Source organism: Acartia tonsa, chromosome 4 (genome assembly GCF_053477335.1).
Source record: "Acartia tonsa isolate MP-2025a chromosome 4, ASM5347733v1, whole genome shotgun sequence".
In the NCBI taxonomy this organism is placed as follows: Eukaryota; Metazoa; Arthropoda; class Copepoda; order Calanoida; family Acartiidae; genus Acartia; species Acartia tonsa.
In genome coordinates, this window is record NC_137263.1 from 24,717,795 (window position 1) to 24,740,222 (window position 22,428).

Below are 22,428 nucleotides of genomic sequence, written 5' to 3' on the forward strand. Positions count from 1 at the left end.
CATTAACTTTTGTGACTGAATATGGCAAACAATCGATTAATCTTCTCCGTTTTTTCATCCTTTTCTTTACCAAATATGAAAGGTGTGTCCTTTTTATAGTAAAACCCAAGGACACCCCCCCCCCCTCCATAATTGTATATTTGCGTTTTATTCGTTTTTAATTAGATATAGGAAGTTTTTTGTATTTAGTCTGATTTGGTGGGCTCAGAAACAGTCTAGCGTTAATTATTCGCGGATTTCTTGATTTTATAAAAGTTATTGCCCGTAATAACAAGTATATTAAGTTATTGCTCATATAATAACAAATCCTCATGCCATGATAATTACCACCCCACCTCCTGGCCCACCATTTAAAAAAATGTACAGAAATTTAACTTATGATTAAACGTTTGCGATATTTTACCCAGTGTGACCTCAAAATGGCTTTTTAATCCTGTTAAGTGTCCTAACCTGGGTTAACTGAAGATAGAGGGGGGGGGGGGCTATGGTGAAATAGGATCATTTCAGGTTTATTACTGGCATTTTAAAAAATGATATCAAATATTAAATCAGACAGGTTAGGTTGTTATCACAGGGGGAGGTGGGGGGGGTAAATCTTAGCAAGGGGATGGAACCCTTTTTTTCGTTGTATGGCTTCTACAGATTATGGCTTAAATCTAATTGCGTGATCTTTGATATGTATTTTGCCGGGTTCATGTATACATGTATTATTTATATATATAATAGCTTTATTACACTAGACAGCCTAGCTAACAGAAATTTCAATTCGACTAACATACAAGAGAATTTCTATTTTCTAGCATACGAATATTTTTATATCATCTATCCAAAGTTGACTTATCTTATACATGAAATGAAAAATAACTGTCCTTTCTTATTAACATATGTACACACATTGTGTCCAGATTTTTCATATAATGTTCCTATTGGTCAAATTAAGCGATTGAACATCTAGACTTTCTATATTTATTATATATATTCTTTATATTTAGGGGAAATATTGTCCCCCCTTCCTATATTATAAAACCAATAGCATTAAGTCAAAGGGAATGATTTTTATTCAGAGGGTGGTGTGTTTGTGGGGGGGTGGTATTGTTATGGTTTGATTTTTGGTTCGCATTTTGTACGCAATATACCATGCCGGGTTACATATACACATTCATATCATTAGATATGCGCTTACCTAGGGGTAAAAGAAGGTTTATTTGGGCTTAAAAATTGTTTTTTTTAATAGCTTGTCTTAGATTTATAAATTTTCGTTTTAATTGAAGTTAAGATTTATTTTTACCGTCTTCAGAAATTTTACCAAAATAAACTACATAAAACATACAGTTTCTACTTTGATTGCATATCGTTTATCTCTGAGTATGCATATATCCACACACACATATGCATGCAGCGCTTTAATAAAATTATAGTAGGGCATATCTTTTATATGTAAAGATTGATTTATTCCAAAATATAGATAGAAAGACACTAAAAAAAATGCTTATGTTATTTAAAATTACTTTGTATCTTATGAACTCAAGCCTTCGTCCACTGAAGATTGATATGAAGTTGATAAGGCAAGAAAAAATGTTTAAAAAAGGTTAATATTAACCTGTAACTGAGTGGCAGCGTGATAACACGGAAACTTGATACTCAAATTTAAACTACTTTACATTATTTTTAATTAAACTCGGAGATTTTGTTTCTGTAGATTTGACCAAGAATAGGAAAAAATACTATTTTTTGCCTTCTGAGATTTTTTTCTTTGAAAATGGCTAATATGAGATTCTCAAATATTCTTAACCAGCCATCTTGATGATTCTTGATACGACACAGCTTACTGCTTGACTTTATAACACTAGAAGCTTTGCCTCTTCTTTATTCCAAACGAAGCTTTCTGTAAATGAAAAACCATATCGGTCTTGCCGTTTGAGAATTCTTGCTTAGACTTAAAAACCTTTTTACTATATTATTTCGATTAACTTTATATATAAGCTTTAAAATATTCATAAAGGACTTTAAAACTTTTAAAGTCAGACTTTTTAGTTAATATTAAAATGTAAGAAATGATATGTTTCAGTAAAATTATTGTTTAATTGACCTTGTTGAAGAAGCCAGGCAGTTACCGGATAAAAAATACACTATTACTGTCATGTATATAGAACAAGAATATATTTGTTCAAAAAGCTTGGCTTAACATAAACCCATAGCCAGTTGTCTCAAGGGATCTCATCGTTATTTTGAGTATGGCAGGTGTCCCAGATGAATTTAATTTTATATTACGAGAATTTTGATAATGGATGTAGAAAAATATTTTCATGAAAAAAAACCTGTTTTGTATAAAAATATGTTGACATAATGACAATAATAAATAGTCAAAATTACGTCATTCTGTATTCTAATGAGGAAAATATTGGGGGCAAAATTGGGTAAAACTGTGCATATAGCAGTTTTTTTTGTGTAAAGCAAAATTTCAAGTAAAAGAAGCATTGTTTAGGGCAATATTTTTCTTTACCTAAATTGTTGGAAAGTCATCAATTTTGCGTGGCAGCTCAGTACTTTGCTTTCCACTTTTTTGGTAGCACAGCTGCTCTTCAAGTAGGGAGTGTATGTTTGTCCGTCACACCGGCCGAGTCGGTCACTTTGGATTTTCCTTGTTTTTTGGCAGATTTAGTGATACCTACAAAAACAGGTTATCAAATCTTTTTTAATTATTTGTTGATTTTATAAAGTTTACTGTTCTTTCTCAAGTTATGTATTTTCTTTTTATTGCTGCGCTTCCTATTGACATAATTGTACTTGTCTTTCTTAGCCAGCAAACTAATGTAGACTTTGTACAGGGCAAAAGGGTTTAGAGAAATGTCCGATGGGTAATTCCATGAAAATTAAATATTAACTGGTAACCTAATTCTCCATATAATGAAAATAGTAGGATACTCAAAATTTTTAAGAAATATGATTTTCTATCTTGTAGTTTTCAAAAAAATAATCTGTAAACCAAATTCTGTAGGACCCATTTCTTTTTAAAAATATCTTTTAAAAATAAAATATTGAAACAATTCCTTTATCCCCGATTTCTATTAAGAGAGGGCGAGAAATGGTAAACTAAGAATTATTATGAAAGTTTTTTGTTTGTTGGTTTACCCTAAACAAATGCCATTATTTGTCATTCACTCCAGGGATCTAAAGGGATAAGACAAAGGCCGATAAATTGATTTACATCCTAAATGATGATAGACAAAATTCTTTCTTCTGAAGATTACAATTTTAAGTTGAAACGTGTGGATGGTCAACTTTATTAATCAACCTATCAAAATTCATTTTAAGTCCCAAAAATTGTTAAGCCAATGAATAAGAAAACGTTATTAAAAACTTTGGGGACTAGTTTATTAAACAGCCCATTGTCCCCTTCCTTTCTGCATTCACTCAGCTATATGCATGCACAAAGTATTGGTAATAAGGCTTTGTATATTTTAAATCTGAATAGTTTTAACAAAGTATTTTGATAATGGAAGCAAAAAATCTGATGAAATGATTTTTGATAGACTATTAAGATTCCATGCGAAAAAAATTTAAATCACATGAATTTTTAGGACACATAGAGACTATATAGACTATATAGACGCATGGACAGACACTCTTGACTTTATAGTAGCTCCACTACTAAAAGCTGATAAATGATGACCCCCAGAATGGTGACCTAAATGGGCCAAATTGAAGTATCACGGCTTGTCTCTTTTAATAAAAATTTCTGACACATTAAATATTGATAACTTCAGCTTTCCTTTTTAGACGTCGTAAATGTTAAGTTAACAAGATTTTTCATTTGGCTAGAGTAACACCTCCCTCCCTCCTCCCTTTAAAAATTATTTTTTAAGCCCATGCGGGGTGCTTAAACCATATAGACACTTAACTAAGAAGTACACTAACATTGAGCTAATATTAACTAAATCCAAAAAACTTTTTATCTTTCAAAGTTGAAATTAGTATGAATGATCCACTTTCAGAAAAAAAGGCTTTTGCCTTAAAGTTTGATATATCGATCTATATAATGTACTTTAAATTGTCTGCCTTCTTGGAAATTTGTTATGTAAATCAGCTAATGCATTAATTATTAATTTCTTCGCCAGGCAAAACTATTTTAAATGAATTTAATTTGAATATTTAATTATGAATTTTATTATCAAGATGGAAGTTTCTTTGGTGACATAATGGCCTGTTATATACGTTTAAATTATGACCAATACTATGCATTTTATCTAGAATTCTGCGTTTTTAAAAGTCTAACACAAAATTTAGATAGGATTTAAGATTTTATTATTTCTTTTGAAAAAAAATCAGATGAAATTGAATCAATTTTAATCTTTTTTAAACATTAAATGGTTAAGCTGGGTTTCTGCGGAAATACAATAATTTATTTTGCTGAAATGTGGTATTTGTTAACAGCTAACAACACATGGAAAGGAGAGTTTATTCTGATGATAAAATCTCTATAGAGATAAAAAGAGAACTCCAAAAATCTTATTATTACAGGACAATTTTGCACATTATAAAAATGACTAAAAGATTAATGCTACTATGTGCTTTTTTCAATTATAACTTTGTAAATCTGTTCAATGTTGGGTTTTTGAAAACAAGTCCCCGTTTGGACCTAGGAAGTATGCAATAATCACGTCACAAAAATCCAGTTCTTGTACATATTTCAACTCATAGATGAAGTTTGTGTGTGTGTGTGTGTGTAATGAACGTTAGGCTGTCCCTAATATTTTAAAGAAATACCATTGCACACTACATAGCAACAAGAACTAAACATAGAACTAAATTTCTCAATTTTATTTAATTAAATATTGTTGTTATCAAAGCTCTAATTATAAATAATGTATTTTAGAGAGAGCCCTGCAATGATTAAGCTTCCCATAGGGCTCTTAATTTCTATATTAAAGTTTAATGAATTTTGCATTAAGACCCTAGCCCTTTTAGGTAATGTACTCATGCGAGGAAACTTAACCTATCGAACAAATTACAAATATGAAAAGGGTATTTTTTGAGCCAGGCTACTTTACAAAATATATACATCTACCGCTGCAATATCGTGCTTGCGTTATAATTGACTTTTTATGAGCCTTATAATCACTTACTCGCAAGCTTAAACCATTTTTTTTTGCATAAGAACGTTAAATAACACACATGGCTTATAGTGGCTTTAATTTTTTTTATAGCATTAATTTCAAGTGTTAGCGAAGATGCTTTTTTATGACTTTATTGTCTTTAGTGGCTTGTTTTTATTGAGTTCTGGGCATAAGATGATAGCTCATTGTAAAAATAAACTGACTATGTAGTTTTATTTTATAACTTTTGATGTCGTGTGTTTTTCTGTAAGTCCCTTAAAAATAATGGTAATTTTGCTTTCTGTTTTGTATCAGATTTTTAAAAGGGGGGGGGGGGGGGGGAAGTGACACTTTTTGAAACCAAAACTAAAAGTCAAAGGAACTCGACTAAAAAAAGAGGTCTGACATTTTGCATGGCAGTTGCTTTATAGGGATACAATATGGAACTGTGAAGAAACGGCGTCGCAAATGTCTAAAACCGCCGAGAAAAGGCAAAAAAAATTTCGGCGGGAAACGGCGGTTTTTGGCGGTTGCGCCGCCGTTTCTTTACAGTTCCATATTTTACCCCTATAAAGCAACTGCCATGCAAAATCTCAGACCTGTAACTCTTTTTTTAGCTGAGTGCCTTTGTTGACTTTTAGTTTTGGTTTCAAAAAGTGTCACTTTCGCCCCTCCCCTTTCTTGTTGTTTAGACCACCACAATTTAGTATCCAGTCGTTTGTTTCAAAGCGAAGCTTTTCTATAATTAGGGCAAGCCTGTCCGTCCGTAACGGATAGTTTTTTTTGTTAATTTAGGCATGTTAGAATTGTCCTATCGAGAAAGCGTAGCAACTCTATACTCGTTACCAAAATGTCCATTTTCAACATGTTGATTTTTAACTTTTTTAATAACATTTTTCATGTGATATCATCATCCGATTGATCTGATTTTTAGAGTACTGATTCCTATTACAATATGTATGTCTATATGAAAGGACTGGTATCTTCTTATTATTTTTTTTTAGAGGGAAATTTTTTAGTTTCTCACAGATAAAAGATATTTTTTTTTTTTCTTGATTGTATGGCAAACAATGATAAAAGTATTTGCTTAGTTATTATCTATTATGGATTATAAACAGCCTTGATATTATTTGGGACATTGTTCCATATTCTCAAAGATAGATTCTTTAGGTATAATATAAACAATTTAGTATCAGCAAAAATGGAGTAGGGATAATAGTTGCTTGTTATTTTTTTTTTTAATTTTAAAGCTATTGGAAAAATAAACTTGAATATTGTTATATTACATTATTTTTGTACTTAAAAAATGATGTTAGGCTGCTTTTGCTGCTTTGTTAATGTTCTTGTTAAAATATGAAATTCTGTAGGAACAAATTGCCTATTTTTAATATGCCTAATTTTTTCAATTATTTAACAAAGTATTATTCTGTATCTGTTCGCTATAAGCTGATATAGATAAATGTATTTTTCACTTGTTGTTTTTTGTTTACTCTCTATCAGAACCTCTTATCTTCTTATTTTTAATACAGGTCCTGCAATAATGTACATGATATTCTAATCATCTAGTTGTTTTTTTTGTCTGGCGGTTTCCTTTATATGACCTATGGACCACATTTGAACTTTTTATTAATATTGCTTATGTTGTATAGGTTAGGTTAAGTAATTTTTATAATAGCCCCGTAGGGATAGGGTCCTCTAGGGATTAGAGCACCCCGCAGGTGCTGGAAATAGTTTTTTTTCGGAATCAAAACTAAAATTTGGAGGAGACCACAGTTGATTTGGGGAAAATTAACTTTTTGTCCCTCCCAAATAGGTTACTTAAGGTACGGTCAAACGGCCAAACTAGTTTTATTATAGAGAAGCATTTCTTTATAAGAGAATTATCCTTTTCTTCAATATTATCAATTAGATTTATTTTTTTATATAGAACTATTGATTTAACATTATACATTTTTTTCTTCATATAACAAGACTATATTTTGTTACACAGATACGGTATCTACAATATTTGATTAAAATATGTAATTCTAAACGTTTTTATCATAAAAACTTAATAAGATATTACTATTTCATGTTGTTTGTATATGAAAGATATAAGATAGGTTACAAGAATTAATCATAATAGGTATGATATGATTAAAATTAATACGTTGGCAGTTCTTTAGAAATCAATTTTTGTTCACTTAGCAGTTATTATAATCTGATAACTAGATATCAAGCGGAAATTTGATTTTTAAGATCATACACAAAAGACTCGTTGTTATATACTTAAGTTTAAGTAGTGGCTGCGCCCCATAAGAGGAGAAATGAAGAAATTTGCACCTTATGATGTGCCATAGTCTTTTTTTTTAAATATAAATGTTAGTGTACCACCCCCACCCCCAACATTACCACATTAATATTACCTGATTCGCCCAATCGGTTTAGCGGTTACCGAGATCTTAAGCTTGAGACAGAAAGACGGACGGACAGACAGACATATATAGTTTTTAACCAGATACGGCAGATAGAATTAATATATTGATTTTTTTCTGAATTAGATTCCAATAACTACATGTTAAAATACAATCTATTAAATATCTTTTATGAAAAATGTCAAGTCAGTTTTATCGTAAATAAAACATCGTCTTACGTACCTAAAAAGTCTCCTATTTTATATATTTACTCTTTAATTTTGAAGTATAATAAAAATCCTCCAAAGTCTCGTTTACTCTTTTTTTTTATCTCTTCATAGAGAGTTATTGAGAGTCAAAATATCTCTTACATGTTTTTTTCTCTCTTTCTCTTTATAATATTTTGAAGTTTCTCTTTATATTTTTGTCCAGTTTCCATCTCTCTCTCGCTATCTACAGGGTGGGGCAAATAAGACCGGACAAATTCTAACTTCTAAACAAATGAACATAAAATCGTCAATTTTAAAGATTTTATTGAATTTTAAAAACTGGCAAGCAAAATAGGTATATGACTATTAGATTATTCAATAAAATCGCCGCCAGCCTTAATTACCGCCTCTACCCGTCTCCTCAACCGCCGGCAGGTCCTGGTCAAAATGTACCTGTCCAAGCTGGCGTATTTCTCCTTGATAGTGGCAATGAGGGAGGTCTTTGTGGTATGGGCACGTCTATTGGTGCATGCTTCAAAGTAGCCCTAGGCCAAAAAGTCCATTGAATTAAGATCGGGCTGCTGGGAGGCCACATTTCCTTAGGAACGTGAGTAACCGCAGAATCCAAATTCGCCCAACTTTCAAGCTACCCTTATACACGGAGGCTCTTATTTGGACCACAGTTGAGCTAGAACGACGTTCTTTACCTTTTTAGAAATGGCATGAAGTTTAAGCTAGGGTTGTCAGCGCAACCTATAGTCTAAAATGAGTTTTTAAGTTTAATATGGGTCCCTAAAGTCAAGAACCGGGAAATTTTCACGGTTTTTGATGTTTTTTACATCTCAAAATCTGCCCCGTTTCACTTTGCTAGAATACTACGGCCAAGCCATTTCAGATAGAGAGCTCTAGTCTTTTCTAGTGTCTTACTTATGTATCTAACAGTATCCCCAGCAATTTGCATAACTCTACCTCACCTACAGATGGGCTGAGGTCATAATTAGTGGGCCCTAGTCGAGAATCCAGATTAAACCACCGGCGCATTTGGAATCTGCCTTGTTGAACATATACGCGGCTAGCTCGTTGTACACGTCCATCTACTCCAAAGATTTTTTTTGCTAAAAGGTCATTACCTAAGCTTTTTATAGTGTGGTCAAACGTCCTGATTGGTCAAGTAGTTTTGGCGCTATGGCCGTTTAAAGTTTGTCCGGTCTTATTTGCCCCACCCTGTATCTATCTATGTAGATATATGTATACTTAGTGATTCTCATGTAGCCACAATATAGTCAGGTTTATAATTATATCATTATATTCTCATTATTATCATTATTAAAAGCGAAGCTGTTTTACATTTAGGATGTGTCTGTCTGTACGTCCGCTATAATTACTCTCGTGGTAAATCATGTTATTGAAGATCCCTGTAAAATTGTGGCATAATCTTGAAAACACAAGGAAATTTATACTTTTTCATAGCTATGTCAATATTATGTATGTTGTCTTTTTATTCATTTTTCTCTTTTATGGAGGTTGTCATCCTTATTGCTTTATATTCATAGAATATAGCATGATGTACATTATTTTAATTAGGTATTATTATTTTGATACTTCATTTTCTTTTGGACATTTTAATATCAGTAAATTGGAAATTAATATGTGAAAATTCTTTAACCTTTAATAGAGTACAAAGTTTTTAAAACTAAAATATCTCTTAAAGGATAGATAAGATTTTGTTCTAAGGCTTGTGGTGAAGCCGCTTTTAATGTTTTTATGCAGTAAGATAAACCTAAATTATTTCATAATAATTTTTCAGTATTTTCACATATGACTAACCCGAATTTTCATTTTAAACTATTCATGTAGAACAGTTTTTTTTTATTTTACCCTCGGCAAATTAGAAATCAACCAAAATGAAATTAAAAATGTTATAAAATACACTAAATACTGCATAATCTAATAAACAATAAGCTATAGGAAAAATTCATATTGTATTAAATAAATAATCTCCAAAGGTCTGTTGCACCAGAAGGTTTTATTTCGTCGCTTCTAACCCTATATTGCTTAATAAAATACATTATAATGTAGCCAAATATTAAAATTGGGCCAGTAACCCTTTGATGACACTGTCTTTATCTGGAAACCCTAATTAAAAATAATTTTTTTGTGGTTAATAGGTATCTATTATTGATATTTTTCCCCTACTTTCACTCGTATTACAAAGTAGCAGAAGGTACCATATTTAAATTGGTTTTCCTAACAGACATATAGTTGTAAATCTGCGTGCTATTTGTAAATAAAAATATTTGATTATGAATTGTTTTAAGACAACAATAGGCCTATTAATATTCAGTTTTGTTGCATATTCCACGAGTATTATTCAATATTCACACTGTTCTACCTTGTAAATTAAGTTGAATTCAACATTTACCTATCATGAAAGCACATTTGTACAGATTATTGAGCTCATAAATTGTTGGTTTGTTTATGAACAATAATAATTTCAATAGGTATTAGTTAGGCTATTAAAAATCATATTTATTAATTTTAGGGTAAATTCTTATACTAAAGTAACAGGATGTTTGTCTGTTTGTGTATCTGTGTGTCTGTACCGAAGGATCTCCCTAACTGCTGAACCGATCGGGTTCTCCTTAACAGGGTAGTCCTTATAATAAAGTAACAGGATGTTGTTTGTTTGTACCGAAGGATCTTGCTAACTTCTGAACTAATATAGTTCTCCTTTACATGGTAGCTTCTCATAGGTCCTGGGAGGGTTTATAACTATTTTGGGTGGCCGGGTACCACCATCCTCTTAATAAAAGCAACAGGTTCAACTTATTTTGAACTAATAGAACATTGTGAATAATATATATACGAATTCTTTCTGAGAAAGTTGTATAATTTGCAATGAATATGTACTAGACAAAGGGTCATTACTATTAAATTTTTCTTCAAAATTATTATTTTTTCTGATTTAAACCTGGAAGGCTTTTTTACATTATTTCCGTGATTATGCGAATAGTATATTTTAAGCAACCCTCCCCTCCCCCCTTTCCCCCTTTCCCACTTTTATAATCTTAACTTAATTGATCAATTTTCAACTTTTAATTGTAATTTATTTTTAAATACTCTTAATCACACAAGTATTATTTATGGGAATTTCAGATATTTAACATGAAAAAAGTAGACTTAAATGATTAGGAAATAACAAGAAACTTCTTACTATTTTCACATGTTTAAAGATTAGGATAAATGATTTCCAAAATTTTGATTTTTGTCAAAGCGTAGCTATTATAGAATCGATTTATCCATATACCATAAGATTTTAAATGGTTGAATAAAGACATATCAAATAAATAATATGGTAGAATTGTACAAATATTTTAAAACCCAACTTAGATACAGCCTTCAAACGTAGTCATGATAGAAATGTTCTTTGTGTTTGAAACCTAGATAAAAAAATGTAGGCATGGAAGACGTTTGTTAATTGTGAGTTTTCACAGCAAGTGCCTGTTGTGCATTTATCCCCCCCCCCCCTTTTTTATTTTTGAAATAAATTAAGAATAAGGTGTTATTTTTCTCTTATATGAATAGATCCGGGGCTACTAGGTACCCAATATAATCTTACCTAACCTGACCCTATAGTAATGAAAACAGATCAATACTTTGTAGTCAGATTTCGATTTGTCATGATGAAGCTATCGTAATGGTACAAAATTTGTTAATTCTAAGCTACTACTCTTCTAACAATGTTGTCATTCTTGTTTTAGGCTGATTTTTGATAAATTATCTTACTATTTTCACCAAAAAGATAAGAACACGTTTGAATCATGTGTTTTAAGTCATCTGAATCATTTTAGTACTTAATTTCTTTAATTTATTTTAACCACATTTAAAGTTGTGGTGCGAAGCATCTCTATAGCTACGTCTCCAAATGTGTACGTCCATATTGAAGCATCCTGAATTAGAATATTCGATATATCATTATTGAACTTTTCATAATTGTACTATAATTTAGATCATTTGTTTCTTAGTCATAAATCTCTTTATTTGTTAATGTCTGTTTGTCTTATTGTTAAGTTTTTAATCATTCTTATTTTCATATATTAAAAGTTAAAATTGTTTTTCTCAATTTTAATGAAGTACGTTGAAAAATTTGCTCTGTCCTCTTAATCTGTCCTAATTCTCTTTTAATTCTAAAAAAATATTAAAAAATCAATCTTTAGTTTAAGTGTTGATAGACGTTATCAATAGTTTATTTTCTATAAGGTTTCTTTTCATTAGATTTCTCTATTAAAAGTTTTAATATAATGTATTGAAAAGTGTTTACATCAATAGAGAGAATATTAAAACTTCTATCGAGAGCAATTTAAGAGAAAAATTCTCTTTGATATAATGAATAAAAAAGGATTTACAACATAATATAAAAAAATAGATAAAAAGTCAGCTATTATACAAATAATTATGAATTTAAACACGCATAATGATTTTTCTTGAATTAATAAATCCCTACCTTTTCAAAATGGATGATTTATATTTATGGAATATTTAGTAAATATTTGTAATTGTTCAGGTATGGGCCAGTACAGTCTGTGCGCGTGCTCCCCTCGCGGGAGGAGAGAGATGGCACCTTCAGCGCCACCCTCCAGGTCGCCTTCATCGACATCACATCTGCCCTCAAGGCCAGACAATCAGAGCATAGGTTTGAGGATAGGTAAGTCAGCATTTATACAGCGCAGCTACTCTATATACTATATATTGTCTGTTAGTTTCTACTTAAAATGGTCCAAAGGATTTGGATTCTTTCAGAAATATTTCATTATTAGGCTTTAGGTCATGATATGGTAAATAAATAATCATCTGGGGCTAGATCTGCGCTGCTCTAACACTGGGGCTACCTAGTACCGAAAATAACCTAACCTGACCTAAAGTAGTACACAAATTAACATCTTTTCAATTTATTTGGGGGTTGTTCTGTGCTCCACTTGGCAATTTGCGGGAAACCGCCTAGATAAGATAATATTTTATTTTAACTTCGCATATTAAACTAGTTATTTTAATTAAAATTAACCCATCAAAATTTTTCTTTGACATATGACTTTAAATTAAAGCCTTTGACTTTTTTAGTTTATAAAAATAAAATATAAAAAAATCTGTACTAATGTTCAAAGTTTAATCTAAACTGAATGTGGGCGAGAGTAAATATACTTGAAAAACTAGTTGAGCTACTTTTTTAACTAGATAATTCTAAATTAAGGATTTATCGATGAAAGACTTATATTTTATGCATATGTGGCCGTTTTAGTTTAGATAAACTTGATTTCTTAAGCCTGTTTTATTTATTATTTTCATATTTATTATTAGAACAATAACAATTCTATGGTTTAGGGAAATGACAATGAAAGTTAAATAAATCTCTTTCTAATGCAGTCTTAACATATCATTTTTAAATGTCGTTTATAGTCTAAATAAATGTTTCATTCTTATTAATTTTCCTTTTATTTTCAGAATATTAGAAACAGATTTCTACAGCCCAGACTCGACGGTGGGTAGCAGTGTGTCGAGTTCGACACTCAGCAGTACAACCGAGGAGAAGTCCAGTCCTGCATCTTTCACCACTAAAGTGGACCAAAGATCTAGTCATACATCAAGCTACGGGCGAGGTGCCAGCACCCTGTCAGACAAATTTCGCGGTCGCTACCACGATGATTATCGGAGCAACAACGGCCGCGGGCCGCGGCACCAGTATAGAAACTCAAATTTCGGCCAGGACACGTAAGTACAGCAAACAGTTTTATCTTTATTCTTCTCTTTTCGATCGTTGCACTCGACATAAAAACTGCTTTAAACGTTCCCAAAGACTAGCAAAATGTTTTTCATGAAAGCAGAACCATTTTATTTTCGTCATTACCTGGATCTTCTTTTTTCTAAGATAGACTAAAAGAAATTATATTGATTTGTTTTATAGATGTTTCGTAAGGACTAATGTATTATTTTCATTAGTGATATTTTTAAAGCTTATATCATACTTAAAAGCCATGAGCTGTAACTAACTTTTGACCCCTATTATAATATTACATATTACTTAAAATTCGTATTGCATAATACAATTTTCCTCAAAAATATAAGAATGATTTTTCTAATTATTAAGTATCTAGTACTTTTAAAAGACAATATTTCTTATCAACTTTTAATAAAAAGAAGTGGCTAAACGATTATAAAACAAGGAAATTGCTGACATGATAAAATTCAATGTACAGAGTAAAAAATGAATTTTTTCGATTACTAAAAAAATGTTGAAAATTGAATATAATATTTTCAGGCGAAATGGGTTGAGTAGTGGGACTTCTTCATACAGAAACAATTATAACTCCTGGAAAGAGAGAGGACGTACTCTTGACCAATACTCAAGTGATAAATTGGACCGGACGACCGGCAAGTCGGTCAATGGTCTCACCAACTCGTTGGACCACCCCGCGTCGCACCACCTCACGTCGTCGTCCGGCAGTTTACCCTTGTCATCTTCCCACCACTCTTTGGGCGGCGGCAGCGGCGGTTCCAGCGGGCCGCACGGCGGCAGCAGCCATCTAAACTCGTTAAGCAGTGGCGTGAACAGTGCGGGGGGCAGTAGTTCTATCCAGGCCAGGAGCAGAACTACTAAAAGTAATAATAATAAAAAGCGACACAAGTCGCGCTCCAGTGATTCGTGTTCTAATTCTAGTGAGTCCAGGTCGGGGGCCTCCAGGTCCTCCTCGGCCTCCTCCAGTTCCCGCTCCAGCTCCAGCGACTCCAACACCAGCAAGTCCAGGTCGCCGGAGTCGCGGACGGCCAGCGGCGGCAGCGGATCCACGTCGGTGTGGGCAAAAATACAATCGTCGCTGGGCAACTACTTGCCCCACACAGAATTTGATAAACAGTGCACCATTATTGTGGGAAATCTACCTCATAGAGCTGAAGGTTGGTTGCATTTTTTATCATGTACCGATAATTGTAGGTCTAATTGAAACGTCGTATTACAGCTTATTAATCGTGATGTAGACACGTTTGATCACAATGGTATACTTTAAGTAGCGGAGCTACTCTATAATTCTAAATGTCTCGATAACCTGTCCGTCCAAGAGGCATAGAATGGGAGAAACGTGATTTTCTCGACTCCTATTCAAGAAACTCTTGAAACTTCTTGCCGAAATTCCAATATTTTTGGTCATAATTATACGACCCATCTAATTTTTTAGCATCCACTCTAAATGTCACTTTGTTATTCTGTTTTTATTTTAGACATCTTTAAATGTTTTTGTGCTTCGCTACTTGGGGTACTTGGGGATTTTTTAATCCTTGTTTCTTTAAACTTTATAGAACATTTCACATCATACTAAAACTTATGAAACAAATTGAAGCTAATTCTTAAAATTGCATTAAAACCTATTATTTCATTTATTTAATAATGTTAGGCCAAGAAATTAAATGCATTTCTAGATTTTAAAACAAAATACTGAATATATTTTTATATTTGAGATTAAGAATCAATTGCTTTGTTTAAGTTAAAGTGTAAAATAGTTTAACCAAAAAAATAAATATATTAAGAAATGAATATGAAGGTTTTAAATAGAACTCTAATCCACTACTAAGAAAGAATCAAAAAGTTTAACTTTTTATGTCAAAACAGAAACCTTTAAAAAAAATAAAAAGTTGGAAGGTTTCTCATCAATAAATAGGATATATATTTAGGCCTTTTCAATAAATTAAAATAGTTTTTAAAATTCACAGAATTAGAATTTTGCGACGCACGTTAGGGTTTTTATTAAAATAAAAAGTCAACTAACTACTTATTGAAAATTTATGCCGTTAAATTTTTGCCTTGAACAATATGGTCCCCAACATATTTTTATTTTATTTTCTAAAAAATGTACAGAAGCTCGACCTTGTTTTGGTCCAAATTGATAAAATATGCTTAGACGCCATTAAAAAATAAAGTTGTGACGCTCTGGGGAAGATAAAGTATTGATTTAACAATTTTGTGGACCTATTTGTACCAATAAAATACAAACTTTTCAATAAATATTATCAAAAACAAGGCAATTTTTATACAAGGGTTATATAGTATATTCTTTTATGAATTTAGTTTATTTCAGGCATATTTTAACACAAATAACACAATAAAAACGAAAAGCTAGCCTAATTTCCCTAAAAATAGCCTAAAACTATCATAATAATGTTATTTACCTTAAGTTTGGATTTAGCTACTTTTCATTTTTCAAAAAAATTGTTTTATGATGAATATTGAAATTATATTATTTTTTAGACGGCAAGTTGAAAGACGAGTTAAATCGTGAGTACAAAAAGAGCGGGTGCAGTGTCCGCGCTATCCGCATCAAATCGCTGCCTAACTCGCACCGCGTTGACAAGTTTGCCATTGTGACCTTCAGCGACCCCGTGGACGTGGTGAAAGCCTTAGAGGACTCGAGGAACAAGAGAATATTCGGCTCACTTATCGAGGCTAAAAAGTTGTTAAGCTCAAACGATGAGAGGTAAGCTTTTTTTCCCCATAAAAGTCACAATTTTTGTGTATTAACTTTTCTGCCAATCTAAACGAAATTAAATATAGTTCTGTATTGCATCGTACATTTTTTGTTGTTATTTTAAAAAGGTAAAAAAAAGAAGTTAACTCAAAAATTCAAGTAAAACTTTGACTGAAGAAAACTTTAGTAAAGAACTTTTTGCCGAATTTATATTGAATATGTATAGGGGAAAGTATTTGATCATAATATTATAAAATAAATATTGATTTTTCTATATTTTTTTAGCCCTACAAATATAGGATTCAGGTAAATATTATGGTATTTCACTCAGTTTTTGGTGTAAAAAAATATTTATGCTTTATCAATATACTTCATATGATTCATAGATATTGATCCTTTGCGTTTCCTAATGCGTAGAAACTCCTTATTTATGCTGTTTTATAAGCTTATCTTTACATGCTATATACTTATATTAAAACGTAAAAAAACGCATACAAGGACAGATTAAGAATTAATGATATATTTACGTAAACTTTATGTTATTATAAAGTAAGGTTTTCTCTTAGTTTTTCCGTCGTTTGTGGATTATAAAAAAGATAAAAATAAATAAAGGGTATGGGAGGGGGGGCGGATCCAATTTTTCTGTAGATTTTGCAACTATATGTACATGAAAGGATAGCTGTCTTCTTTAATTTCAAATAAAAAACTTTACATTTTTGATTAAATGAACTTTTTTTTGCTAATGGAATTTTAATGCCTATTCAAGCCTTGGCGTGTTAATGTATTTTCTATTTGGAAGTGAAAAGATTAAAATATACGGCTTAATATCTACGTCCTTTGACCCTTTATCTGCATTAAGCACCAGGGCTCGGCAGCCGTCCTGTTATGAGTGCAGCTCGTCTGGGGTTTGTTTGAATAAATTAAGTATCATTGTTAAAAATAAGAAGGGGGGGGACTTGACTGCTTGTTTGCGGCTTGGGTGTGGTTCATAAATATTTAGCGGCTGTGGTTGATTTCAGTAGCCATTATCATCAAGCGGTCGCGAACCTATTAGCCGCTGCCGAACCCCTGATAGCTTTTCTTAAAACTTGATGTTTGGCAAGTATATAGTGTTTCGCATATGGTGTATTCTTTTCAGAATCATATCAGTATTTTTTTCTTCTCTACATCCATACTTTTTTCCTATTGTTCTCATCCCTTATTTTGGTGGCATAGCTACTCTCTAACTCACCTAGTTTGTACGTATATCCGAGAATTTTGAGTAAAATCAGGCTCATAGAGCTGTACTGTACATACTTTATGTCGTAATTTTTGTTGATGAAATTCTAACTTCTAAAATCCAAATGATTTGATCAAATCCTCTGCTACTACTTTGTTGATACCCTTTAATTCCTAAAGATTTTAAGAATAATGAAAAATAAAATAGAATAGGTAAAAAAATGTTGTAGGAATGGCCACCCCTAATTTTTGTTCAATATTTGGCCGATGCATAAAAATACTTTGCAATCTCTTCGCATTTTAACCCGTAATTTTAACCACCCCCCCCCCCCCCCCCCATTCCATAAAACCTTTCAAATTTAGGCCATAATTTATTTAGATACATTTCCCTGTATAGTTTTAAAACAGGCAGTGGATAATTAGAATTAGAAAACTAGACTGATAGTTTAAGTGGAATGAAATCAGGTTTGGGTTGTAAAGTTTTTTTTTATATGCAAAGAAATTATGTATATTTGGGTCATTGACTTGGGCTCAACCTGATCACGGACAAGGATATGTAACTGCAAAATATTTAAGTTTCAGTAGTTTATATTTTTTAAATTAACGGTTACTAAAGGTAAAGCCCATCCCGAGACTTGTAACTAAAATAAAATTAATTTTTATTCCTTCTTTACAAAGCACATCGCTTTTGTGTATTATAGTTTCCCTTTTTTTCAATCTGGCCTCAATCTTGAAGTGGTCTGAAAGTTGACTGTGTTTGTGTGTATGTGTTTTAGTGCATAATTATATGTGTGTGTGTATGTATGAAATGTAATGAAAAAAATAGTTGGTCTATAAAGATAATGTCTTTGCAAAATTAGATTACAACTGGTTCTTAATTTGTTTCCCCGCATTTTTTTATACATGGTATCACAGTAGGTTAATGTGACATTTACCCTGCTATCTTTATGTTACATGTTAACAGCAGTAATTGTAGGAACCAGCCTCTTATCTTCCTTGTACTAAATATGGTCCATTTATACTTAATGCTAGAATTAAATCTTTTCTTTTTTTAACTCCATAAATGATCGGCCTGTGTCTACCTTTTTAAGGAAGTTAATCCTTGGATTTAATGTGGATTTTAAAAGTATTTTTAGTAGCCCTGCTTCATTATAATTAGAGTACTTTAGTCAGAAGATATCTTAAGGAAGTTTATTGTTTAGCGTAGCCGTTTGTGACGTGCATGAAGATTACTGTTCTTGTTTTTGTAACTTGTAAATAGTTATAAAATTATTCTTAAGTATTTTTTTAATTTGTAGGCCGCGTGATTCTGAACTCAACGAGTTCCACCCGAAGGCTACGCGCACCCTGCACGTGGGCAACATTTCCAGGGAGGTGGACGGGGCCCAGGTCCACGACAGGTTCAAGGAGTTTGGAGAAATACTCGAGATCGACATCAAGAAGCCGGACTACGCCCTCGTCCAGTTTGTCGACATCAAATCTGTGATTAATGCTATACGCAATGTAGATGGAGAGGTAAGGTTTTACACTAGCTTTTTTTCCAATCCAAACATTCTACTAAAGGTGATTTTAGAGGTTAAAAGCAAACCTTCGTTTATTTGAATATTTGACCTAATACTTTTCGTGAAACAACCCGTTTGACACATTAAAGGACATATAATTGGGCCTTTCTTTAAGATTAATTCATTGCTTTGACACTATTTATGTAAATTATCATGATTTTATTAATACCTACCCATTAAATATTCATAGAAACCTCACTTTGTTTTTAAAAAAAACCTCTAATATTAATGATTTCAAGAATAATAAATTATGTTAAGAAAAACAAGGTGAATAATTAATATATGAAAATGTTGGAAAGTCCACAATAGAAACTCAGCAGCAGTCTTTTATAATTATTGTTTTTAAGTGCATAAAAGGATATACAGTTGTATGGGTTTAAAGAAGTGGTAAATTAATTTTAAAGTTGTAAAAATGCTGCTTTGTCAGTCACGTGACAATAGCTATAATGGAAAGAATGCCTAAGCCCATAAACAGTTAGTTTATGATGAATATACATATCCTACTGGTTGCACATTTTTCAAAGTAAGTGCTGACGTATCTATATTGTTTCATTCCTCCTAGGTTGTTGTCAAACTTGTACAATTAATTGTCATAGAAATTATTATTTTACACAAAAAAAATTTATATTTTGTTTGGAAAGTATGACGAAGGAAGGCTTCTCGGTGATATTGGACTCTGGGACCCAAAGTTTAATAACCACCTGACCTAAGTCGTCGGTCCAAAAACTTGGTACTTTTTTTAAATTTTGATTGGTCTGTTCCAAACTTTAACCTACATAAGGTGAAATAATCATCGGGGATGTATAATGTATATTTATTTATTGCCCATTGTTTTTTTTTCTATAAGATAATTTGTCAAATAATTTTTCTTAAAAAAAGTCTTCATGTGTGCCAACACTAATTATACTTTACTAGATTTATTATTATTCTTTCATTAAGGATTAATTATAACAAAATTATTATCAGTATTTTCCCAAGAAAAATAATCTTATTTATTATTAGAAAGGTATTATAACAGTTTTCTAGAAAAGAAAAGCTTTAGGCTGAGTTTTCCATTTTAGGGAAGCTTCACATAGGTTCCGGGGTGGTTTTAGGCTATTTAACTGTATTTAAGTCTTAGGATGGTTATAGGCCATTTTTTGGAATACCTTTTGGAATACATAGTCCTTAAATGCTGAGGCTGAAAACGATAGATAAAACATCGTTTAACTCTCTTCGTATAAAAACGTCTCTAATTTCTGTTCTTTTTTTCAGTTGATTGCCGGTCAACGTGTGCGGCTAGCTTTCGGTCCCTCTGTTGCGACCAAGTGTGTGTGGTGCGACGGAGTCGGCGAGGAGGTGTCCGACAAACTTCTGACACAAGAGTTCGCGCAGTACGGCAAGATACAAGATCTTATCATTGATAGATCCCGTGGTCATGCTCTCGTCTATTTTGATCAGGTTTGTTATTACTCTATGCTACGGGTATAAGTCTTGGTTATTGACAGCTTTCCGAAGATATAAAATGAAAAAGGATTAATTCATTTTTTGTCGGCCCCGATGGCCCGTGCCAACAAAACTGGTATTAATTTAATGATTTATATAATACTAGCGGCTTCGCCCCTAGCCTCTAGGGGCTTTGCCCCAAGAGGTTTGATCAACCTAATTTTTCGTACTTTAGATTTTAAAAAAAAAAAAAAAAAATTTTTTTGGGGGGGGGGTATTTTTCATTTTTTGGGGGGTTGGGGGTGTCCCACCCCCCAAGAAAATAGCTTAAAACCATCACAGGACCAGTAGGTATATTCCCTGAAGAGTAGAACCCAATCGGTTCAGTGGTTACTGAGATCTTAAGCTTCAGACGGACAGACAGACGGACAGACAGACATCGTTCTACTTTGTATTATAGATTACTCTTGAAATTTTATCTATATAATACGATTCATGATTTTTCAGTATATAGTATAATAAAATATCTCAAAAGATGAAAATTTAGAGTATTAAAAAAAGAGTTGAAAATAAGTGGAAAATTAGGCTATGCATACTCATTGCCCTTGTTATAAGCAAAACATATTTACCTTAAAAGTTAAAAGCATGTTATCTAGTTTCATATTCATGTTTTTCTATATTATATGAATGAAAAGAATAGTAGGTAATGTGAATACTTGAGTAAAAACACTTTATTCTGGTATTTGTGTTAAATCATTCAGAAAATATGATTCCACATAGCAATACTTTTAACTTTATACAAAGGAGAGAGAATATTAATAGAAAAGTATATTCCAGTATGGATTCGCAACCGATTAATAGCTGCTGATTTAGAACCGGTTCTAACTTTCTAATACTTACGGAAAAATCATGTATCGTATTATATCTTTCTACGAATATAAAAATGTACAATCATAATATTAAAACCAGTTTTGTTAGTCCGTACCTTCGGATTCTCTTGTCTAACAAAGCTGTTCGCGGAAAGCTGTTAATATTACGATGCGATAAATAACTCTGCTGATAACTTACAAAGTGGAAGGGGGGTGGGGTCTACTTTGAGATCCCGTAAAGCCAAGTATTTAGTACTAAAAAAGACAACTAAAAATTCATATACACCTTTCTATCAACATAAATTTGAAGGTTCAATTTAGAAGATTTCAAAATCCCATTTCTGGTTGTTAAAATATGAAAATTTACTACTTTTTGTTATCATTTTAATTCATTTGTTTTACGGGATCTCTTAGTAGTTCCCCCCTCCTTTTGATATATTTCCACCTATATATCTAGTAAGCATTGTTTATTCTGTTTTGGAAATATTTATCCTTTTCTAAAATTAATGCATCTTTAATGTAAAATGATATGATTGCATCTAGAGATGAAGTTAAAATGATAACGGTTCTAATAAAACTTCTGGATTTTTTTTTGAATTTACTGTGTAGATAGCTGTCATCTCTTTCATGCATTTAAAAGAAATATTTGGTCAATTTTATTTATTATGCAACAAGCAAATGTGTTGGATATAAAAAATTGCAAATATTGTGTAAGAATTAAAAATCAAATATCAGTCTGATATAAAATTATTTTATTTTAGCTGAAAAAGGCGAATATTGCTGTGATGGAAATGCGAGGCCGCAATTTGGCGGGCTGCCGGCTGCAGACGGACTACGCCAGCCACGAATGCCGGGCGGCCTTCTTTGACCACTGCAAGAAGTCCGGCATGGACGTCAGGGAGAGAGCCAAACCTTGGGAACAAGAACAAAGTGGCTCCAGTGAAAGGAGGTGAGCTTTTTTTATTGCACATACACAGTCCCTGCGGGGTGGTAAACCTAAAGAAATTTCCTAACTTAACTTGTATTATTGCTGGTTGCATTCCCATAAAATTAAGGTTCAATTCTATTCAACTTATAATTTTTATCTACAATAAAATGATTGCACCGTTTTAAACATCCTGTTATTGTCCAAAAAGTGTTACATTA

General features: G+C 32.1%; 1 protein-coding gene across 3 annotated transcripts in view; it reads left to right on the plus strand.

Annotated features, from left to right (window-relative positions):
• LOC145316537 (uncharacterized) overlaps nt 1-22,428 on the plus strand; it is a 52,009-nt gene that overhangs the window by 15,282 nt on the left and 14,299 nt on the right. For 2 of the 3 annotated variants that reach the window (XR_013878565.1, XM_080157109.1), the window contains exons 2-9: nt 12,263-12,403; nt 13,198-13,464; nt 14,012-14,646; nt 15,992-16,217; nt 16,494-16,514; nt 18,725-18,941; nt 20,243-20,428; nt 22,044-22,231. Coding sequence is in view for 2 of the 3 variants with exons in the window: in XM_080157109.1 (XP_080013235.1) it covers nt 12,263-12,403; nt 13,198-13,464; nt 14,012-14,646; nt 15,992-16,217; nt 16,494-16,514; nt 18,725-18,941; nt 20,243-20,428; nt 22,044-22,231 (1,881 nt within the window). In the remaining variant the exon portion in view is untranslated. The remainder of the gene's footprint in view (nt 1-12,262; nt 12,404-13,197; nt 13,465-14,011; nt 14,647-15,991; nt 16,218-16,493; nt 16,515-18,724; nt 18,942-20,242; nt 20,429-22,043; nt 22,232-22,428) is intronic. The other variant, XM_080157110.1, reaches the window with a different exon arrangement.